Source organism: Pomacea canaliculata, linkage group LG9, assembly GCF_003073045.1.
Source record: "Pomacea canaliculata isolate SZHN2017 linkage group LG9, ASM307304v1, whole genome shotgun sequence".
Lineage (NCBI taxonomy): Eukaryota > Metazoa > Mollusca > Gastropoda > Architaenioglossa > Ampullariidae > Pomacea > Pomacea canaliculata.
This window is the reverse complement of record NC_037598.1, coordinates 6449376-6457141: the sequence shown is the minus strand read 5'-3', so window position 1 is coordinate 6457141 and position 7766 is coordinate 6449376. Positions and strand designations below refer to the sequence as shown.

The 7766-nt window shown below is 41.3% G+C and overlaps 1 protein-coding gene across 1 annotated transcript; it reads right to left on the bottom strand.

The window, feature by feature from the left end:
- Positions 1-2576: 2576 nt before the first annotated feature.
- On the bottom strand, positions 2577-5236 carry LOC112572575 (multiple epidermal growth factor-like domains protein 6). Its single transcript, XM_025252314.1, has 4 exons — positions 5013-5236; positions 4161-4310; positions 3462-3584; positions 2577-3241 (listed from the first exon to the last, which is right to left on the bottom strand). The coding sequence occupies exons 2-4, from the start codon at positions 4303-4305 to the stop codon at positions 3057-3059; spliced, it is 453 nt and encodes a 150-aa protein (XP_025108099.1). The 5' UTR covers positions 4306-4310; positions 5013-5236; the 3' UTR covers positions 2577-3056.
- Positions 5237-7766: the final 2530 nt, after the last annotated feature.

Below are 7766 nucleotides of genomic sequence, written 5' to 3'. Positions count from 1 at the left end.
GATGGCACATAACATCATTTCGGACCTGAAACACCCTCTCCACACTAGCTTCCAGCTGTTGCCCTCAGGCAGGCGCTATAAGGTACCACGCATAAGGAAAGCTGCCTACCAGAGGTCCTTCGTGCCAGAAGCCATCACCATCCTAAATAAAGGCACAAGAACTCAGGAAGAATCCAACAGAGACTGAAGAAGAGAGAGTGCTGACATCTATTGTCAGCCATCACCTCGTGTGTCATTCTTGTCAATGACATTTTCTGGACGCAGCCGCGGTAAAGTTGAAGAAAAATGAACAATTAGCAAAATAAACAACTGATCAATGCGTACGTGTCATCTACGGTGTCACCGATCACCGCAACTAAAAAATATATCCATGTATTTATATTTGCCATGGCATAGCGTCGCACGAACTGTTTCATCCTACACTTTGTGCGAGTTTGTTGCCTGTTCTCGCGGTAAGTCGCTGCGATCTGCGCGGTTCGGACACGATAGGGACTGTCATTTCTGGTACTGTCATCTGACACCACAGACACTGTTACTTCTGGCACCACAGGCATTGTCACAAAGAGTTCTGTGGTGGATGGTTTGGAAGAGTAGCATACCACCTGGCGTTCCTCTTCACTGTCGTCATCCTGAAGGTATGGCGCCTCCCGCAGCTTGAATTGTCCTTTATCTTGGAGTATACCAAATGATCGTCTAGGTACACAAGAAGGACTGAAATTAAACAGTTCGGCATGTGATCTGCATTAACCTCTGGAAAGTGGCTGTGTGGACGTCAGACCCATTGGCATCCTGGAACGGGCGTGTTGCCAGCGGCCCTAGCAGTCCTTTTGTTGACAATGTCTTCTCAAGATGAGCTTCATGCACGGCTGCCTGTACTGCCTGCGCCACATCTGCGGTAGAGTCCATTATCCGATCAAGGACGTTCTTCCCTAGTAGAAGCGACACGCGCCTCCTGCGCTCACTTGTGACCACATCGACCAGGTCCTTGACCACCAGGATAGGAACGTCCTCAGACGCTGGCCGTAAACATGTCCACCACCGCCACTCCTGAGTTTGTTTTTAGCTGTAAGTCCTGTATGTGCCCTCGTGCCCACTCGTCAGTGACCGTCGTTACCTCACTGCCGGTGTCGAGCAACGCCATCACTCAACTGCCATAAATGACAACCTCCGCCGTCGGACACTTTCCAGTCAGGCCAGCTACACTTTATTTCCCTGTCATCCTGTTACGGACGACGGGGGGCAGTCACTTTCCCTGACCGGTCGGGCTGCAGTCCTCCGAGATGGTGTCAATCGCCGCCACTTCGACGCTCTGCGCCGCCTTCTACCTCGCCTGCTTAAATTCTGGAGCTTCGCGGCGTATTCGTCGACCACCTCATCACGTTGCTGTGGCACTGATGTCGACATCTTTCCGTTCGCCGTACGCCTCACTAGGACACCAAGATCTTTCTCGGCGTATCTCTTGCGTCATGCGGAAGCATCAACACTCGACGTCTGGCAGGTCCCTCCAGCGAGCTCAAGATGTAACCACGAGCCGCATTCTGACACATCGGGTTTATGGCGAGAGCTAACTCGACCTCTGTTTCAATCTCGTCGACACTCGTTGGTCCACCGGCAAACTACTGAAAGCGGACTAACTAGTATGCTCGTAGAGCTCTGCCCACCCAACGGATAGCATCATGGTCCTCTCTATGTACTATTCTTCTGTCGTGGGCTTCTGCCCGTGATGAACAAATGTTTCTTTTGTTCAGCAGCAGTGCTTTTTTAGGCCCTTGGTCACCCAAGGTTTGTTGTTAGGATAAACATACACTGCTTTGATGGACTGGTGCAATCAACACTATTTTACTCCTCACTTTTACTCCTAACTGTGTGTTAAATGTCTGTATGGGTATGTGAGCAAAGACAAATTTCTGTCCTCCTGGGCAGACAATAAAGTCTGTTTTGATTTTGATTTTGATTTTGATTTGTCTCATTGATATATACATACTTTCAGAGGGTGAACTTCTTGAAAAAATTAAGTTTCTGGATGACTGCCTTGTGCCATACAAGATGTTCGTGCTTCAAGGGAAAAGGCATGTAGTTTATATCATGCTGCCTACATAAAGAATATGAGCTCTGTGGTGGAATGCACAAAATCTACATATGCTGCTGCATGGCTTTGCCTCAAAACGTTTAAAAAGTTAGTTGCTCTTAATTATCCAGTGAACGCAGAGCTAATTCAGACATTTCATAGGTTGTCACTCTATTACCACTACAATCTCTATGTGAATTAATACCTCTCCTAAGAAAAGTTTTTTCCCCAGCACTTCACGTTTTAATAATTAAAAGCTTAAGACAAGATGCTCTAAAAAGGCAAAAATATAGACTACAAAGGAAGAACTATGATTTAAGCGCCAAAAATATTTTTTGTATATACCTACTTTATTATGTCCATTCACCATAACAAAACCCATGTCAGCTGGTTCCTCTCTAGTGTTTTCCCATATCACGACAAAGAAACAAAACACGTAGTTTTATGCTTAGATATTTTATTGTCTGTCGGTGTCCTACTTGTGTCTGCTCTGTTTTGGATATAAATCAATTAACTGATGTACGTAAGGACTTGTATAAATGTTGTGCGCATGTAAAAAACTAATCGCAAAATTACTTACTTTTTTAGAGCAAGCTACTGCCAAGGAATGCATTATTAAATGACACATTAAAGGTAAGGCACTGCATAAATGAACGAAATGCTGTTAACAATGAAGGTAAATGAATGAAAAGATAACTCGCTGCATTCCCCGCCAACGAGACCACTGTATCCGTTTTTGCACTCACACTTCCCAGCTGCTGAACAAATGGCGTTGGCATCATCACAGTCACCCTTTCCTCCACCAGAAGGTGTACATAGGGCTTCGATCTTGTGCTCGGTAACTGTGCATTCATTGTGTTTAAAAGAAATGTATATCTATCCCAATAAGCTTTTTTTAAATCTTTTTGTTTTGTTTCTTTCTTCTTTTTTTTTTTATTTATTTTTAATAGCGCCTTGGGGAGCCGACATTTTTCTTTTATTTAGAATTTTAAGGGCTGTAAAATTTTTTGAGTAAATACAGTTTCAGGCAATACTCACCGCAGTCGTCTTCGCCTTTCTTGGCACTAAACCCCGCGGTGCACTTGCAAGCGTTTTGTTCACAGACAACATGGGTACCTGTACATGTCTTAGTGGCATCACACGCTGCATTCACTTTACCCTGAGGGATTTCAGCTGTTTAACAGACATCAAACCAAACGTAAGAATGAAGGACGAGACGATTGTTCTACATGTTCTTATTAAACCTGTAAACAACTTATAAAATAATAGTTGAATGCAGTTGTTAAGTAATGGAAAGATTTCAACGAAGTTGTCTCATATTATAGAAGTTTCTTGTAGTTTGACTTCTACATGATCTGGCTTAGAACTAATTAAATTTTACAGTTGAACTTACCACACAACCCTGCAGAGTTAGAGGTGTATCCGCTGCTGCAGGTGCATGTACCTGCACTACACTCAGCATGTGACACACACTTGTCACCATTAGGGGCGGCACACGACTCTCCTGCTTGGATCACTGCAAGAGCAAATATTGCCGTTAAAGACAAACACCACCGAGCTTATTTCGTGATGATTTGTGTAATAAAATGTCTCTGTCATCTGAGGAAGGAATGTGCGACAGTATAACTTCTGCTTCTGTGAAAACAAATACATGTGTTACCGTCACCATATTCTGGTAAGATGTTCAACCACGACTCACAAGTGGATGGAGAGGCTAAACTATCAAATACAGAGGTTTCTCAAAACGATTGACTACAATGGTCCTACCAGCTCCGCTCTTTAGCGCTGATGGGAGCGAAGAACAGAAATTCATTCACCTTGTGCAGTTGATTTAATGTTACCGCAAGGTTGGTCAGTCCTCATTTGAAAATGGGTTTGATTCTGGTAGAGCGTCGTCGCATATTCATGTCCACGCACGTTCCACATACTAACCCCCGGATTTTGAACCCATTACAAAATGTTACATTCACATCATTACATGCAGATTCAAACTACAAGAGCAGAACTAACAACAAGCATACTACACCACAGTCTCGGACATTTATGTTCGCAATTTTAAACAAAAAGTATTAGTAAATATTAACGACTTAACTGCACACAGTGTCTCCAGGTTGGCCCTGGTAACCTTGAGGACATTGACAGACTCCAGTTGTGGCGCTACACATGGCCCTGTCTCCACAGGTACCCTGGGTGCCTGCTGTATCTGTCGTACAGCGACCACCTACTCGGTTTGGCATGATGTCTGTAAGCAGATATTAAGAGTAGTTATACAACCACATGTTCTAAGACCGTTCTATTTAGAGCATCAGGTATGCAAGTTCGTTTACTTAAGAAGTCATAAAAAATAAAGATACTTAGCAATGTCTTCATCCTTAATTTGTAATGTATAACTTGTTATGTTTGTTTTGTTTTTATTTTTGACTGAGAACACTTCCTGAGTATAACTGCTCACTGGGATTAATAAGTGGTTATTGTCATTGTCAATGATTATTTGAATCTTAAATTATCAATATATTGCTGTTCCCTACATTATGTATAAGTGTTGCGGCCATGTGCTCCTCACGGAGTTACAAGGAATCAACTAAGCTTATTCATAAACCAGACCCGCGTGTGTCGATGTACAATTTAGTGTGAGAGCGTGTTTAACTATGTTTGTCTATATAGCTGACCTTTGTCACAGGCCGCGTCTATGTCTGACTTTGTAGTATCTTTTACAGTTTCAAAAATAGTGTATCAATCTAGGCAAAATTTTAGTTCATGCTTATTAATTAACTTAATATCATTCATACAGACTGTGTAAACATAAAACCGTTGGCTAATTTTCTCAGTATGCACTGTCTTGGATAATTTGTTTGGAGCTAAAAACTAACTTATTAAAAAAAAAATGACTGAAACATTCTATGCAATGTCCAGTTCTCAGGTACCAAGCTATTCATGAACTCACTGCAGCCACCGCCTGTAACGCCGACGTAGCCATCTTTACACACACATCGTCCACCGCTGGCTGCAGGGCAAAGTGCATTTTCATCTTCACAGTTAGCTTTAGTGTTCGGAGCGGTAGCTTCACAAGTTGCTCCAATAGTATTTGCAGCAACTGCAGCTGAAACATCGAATTTCGAGTAAAATCTTTTCTTGTTTTTCCTCGGGACTCTCCTTATCCTCCTTTATTTGTGGCCATCTTGAGGTGTGATCACAAAAAATAATTTCGCTTTAGCTTGAAAAGGCTCTTCCAATAACATCGACCACTCTGATACCCAAATCTCTGTGTGACTGGGGAAAGGGTAGAGAAGTGAGAGACAGATGAAAGAAAAAGGAAGGATTCTCATGCGACAGTCGAATAATCGCAGCATCCATAGCTCCCATCCTCACCTCACCAACCTTGAAGACTACAGTCTATTCTCCTAGTGAATATCTTGGAAAATGATCGAGCTAGAGGCAGACTGTGGGAACACACTATGTAGGAGTGAGGAGCCATAGACTGCAATTCCAAGGAAATTGTAAACATGTGTAAGAAAAGCTTTGGAGTTAAATATAGTGTGAAAAGTGATGTGGAAGTCATAAAACAAGTTTTAAGAGTGAGAGTTTTTTAAGTTTTAGAGAGATATTAATAATTAATGTGAGATTCTATAGCGAATACTCACCCTCACGAAGGAGCATGATCTTAGCGCTAAAGACAAGTAGGAGACATGGACAGAATATGAAGAAAAAAAAATGAACTGTACTAACAAGTAATCAGACAAACATAGAAGACACAAAGAGGAATCAGGGAACAAACAATAATGATGGAGACTGTCGTAAATCTGCAAAGCTAGACGAGAAGGCGGACTATTTAATTGACTATGATCACAACTATTGACAGCTATGTTGATTGGTTTAAAATAATGAGGAACAGATGTGTTTTTAGTGCACATTTAGAAGATTCAATTGCATGTAGTTGGCAGAAATGGAGTGAAGAGAGTTCCACTGTTTTGCAGCACAGTTATCTAAAAATCCAGCAACCGTATGCAGTTTTTCTCTGTAGTTCACTCAGTAGTTGAAAAACCTTTTCTTCTGAGAAAAAAAAAAAACAACAGAAAACACGCCGAGACCTGAAAAATGAAGTCCTGCATGTCTTGTGGTTGCATTACAAACGTTTGCTTCTTGAATGTAAAAAGGCAAGTGTAATCACAAGAAATTATTTCTCTTCTAAATCTTGAAAGATAAAATAATTCATGCTGTATTATTTATTCTCTGCAGTTGAGCAGCAGTTCGATATTACCGAAAGCTTTCTGTGGAAACATTAATGGTACAAAGGGAGGAAATCGTTGAGTTTCTTACCACATGTTCCTCCTTCAACAAGGGCATAGCCGACATCACAAGCACAGCGTCCGTCGGGGCAGTCGGCATTGGTGATGCATTCATCTAGTCCTTGAGTGCATTGTGCTCCCGGGTACTTAGCGGCTGCCACTGTAATATGTCACTGATTTAATGTAGATCTTTTCGTGATATACGTAGTGTTATCAGTAATATCGGACACTGGCATGCAGTACTGAATTCAGCAGCTTTGGTATCCTCAAGGACAATGTAGCTAGAGAACTGACGACAATGATGACGACAATGATGACGACGACGACGATGACGACGACGATGACGACGACGATGATTATTATTATTAGTAGTAGTAGTAGCACCTTAAAACCAGTCAGTTTTAGAACATCAAACAAGTAAACAATAAATCACCATCATCTATTTTAAAATTCAATGTATTATAAAACAACTACATCAATATTATTCCTACAAAATGAATGTGAGCTTTCATAATGAAATGCCACCCACGTGTAATTGTTCATTACCCTCCTCTCTCTCTCTCTCCTTAATTATATGAGTTGACAAGATAACTGGTCCCCTAACCTAGAAGTGAAAACTAAACCTTTTGTTTGTTGTGCAAACACTAACCACCAGACCATTTCCTGAGTGAAGAATACTTTGCGTGCACACTCGAGAAAGAACAAATCACCAGCACTACTCTGGACATCACTAAAATGTCCGCCTGTTCCAGACTGTAGACATTTCCATGCTACTGATCGCCAGCTAGTCTCAACCTGACACAAACGAGCGGTAGGTACGAGCATCTTCGAGACTCACGATATTGTTTCCTACAATAAAACAGATATTTCGAAATTATTATCAAAACATGTATAGATATAAATTATAAACGAATGCCTACCACAGTCATCACCAGTGTAGCCTGTACCACAAGTACACTTCTTTGCCTGACCGTCTGTCTTACAGAAAGCACCGCTTATGCACAAGTCTTCAGAGTCTTCACAGGACTGTCCGGCTTTAATCACTGGTGGAAGAAACACATCCTAAAATCACATTCTGTCAACATACACTGAAAATGTTTACAAGCGTACGAGATCATTTGACATGTACGTATATAATTATTAAAAAATAATTTCACTCTCAACTTTGATATACACCCGCACAAATGACTCCGGCAGTAACACTAGTGATATATGAAGCAGTATATATATATCAACATGATGTACAGGTAATATAGTTAAGTGCGCTTCATTTCTTTGTACTGGAACCTATTAGCACACGAAGACAAATACTTTTCTTTCTGTATATAACATAACCAAACTGGCAACAAGCTTACTTTACTAATCTTCATCTACAGAGTTAAATTTTATTACACATTTATTACATTTTTTAG

Bases quoted from the DNA above. Each gene is read 5' to 3' on its own strand.
- LOC112572575 (XM_025252314.1), bottom strand. From the start codon at position 4,305: ATGCCAAACCGAGTAGGTGGTCGCTGTACGACAGATACAGCAGGCACC. The intron at 3,585-4,160 runs GTTAAGTCGTTA...TTGCTCTTGCAG, and splicing joins ACCTGGAGACACTGTGTGCA to TGATCCAAGCAGGAGAGTCG. The intron at 3,242-3,461 runs GTAAGTTCAACT...TCTGTTAAACAG, and splicing joins TAACTCTGCAGGGTTGTGTG to CTGAAATCCCTCAGGGTAAA.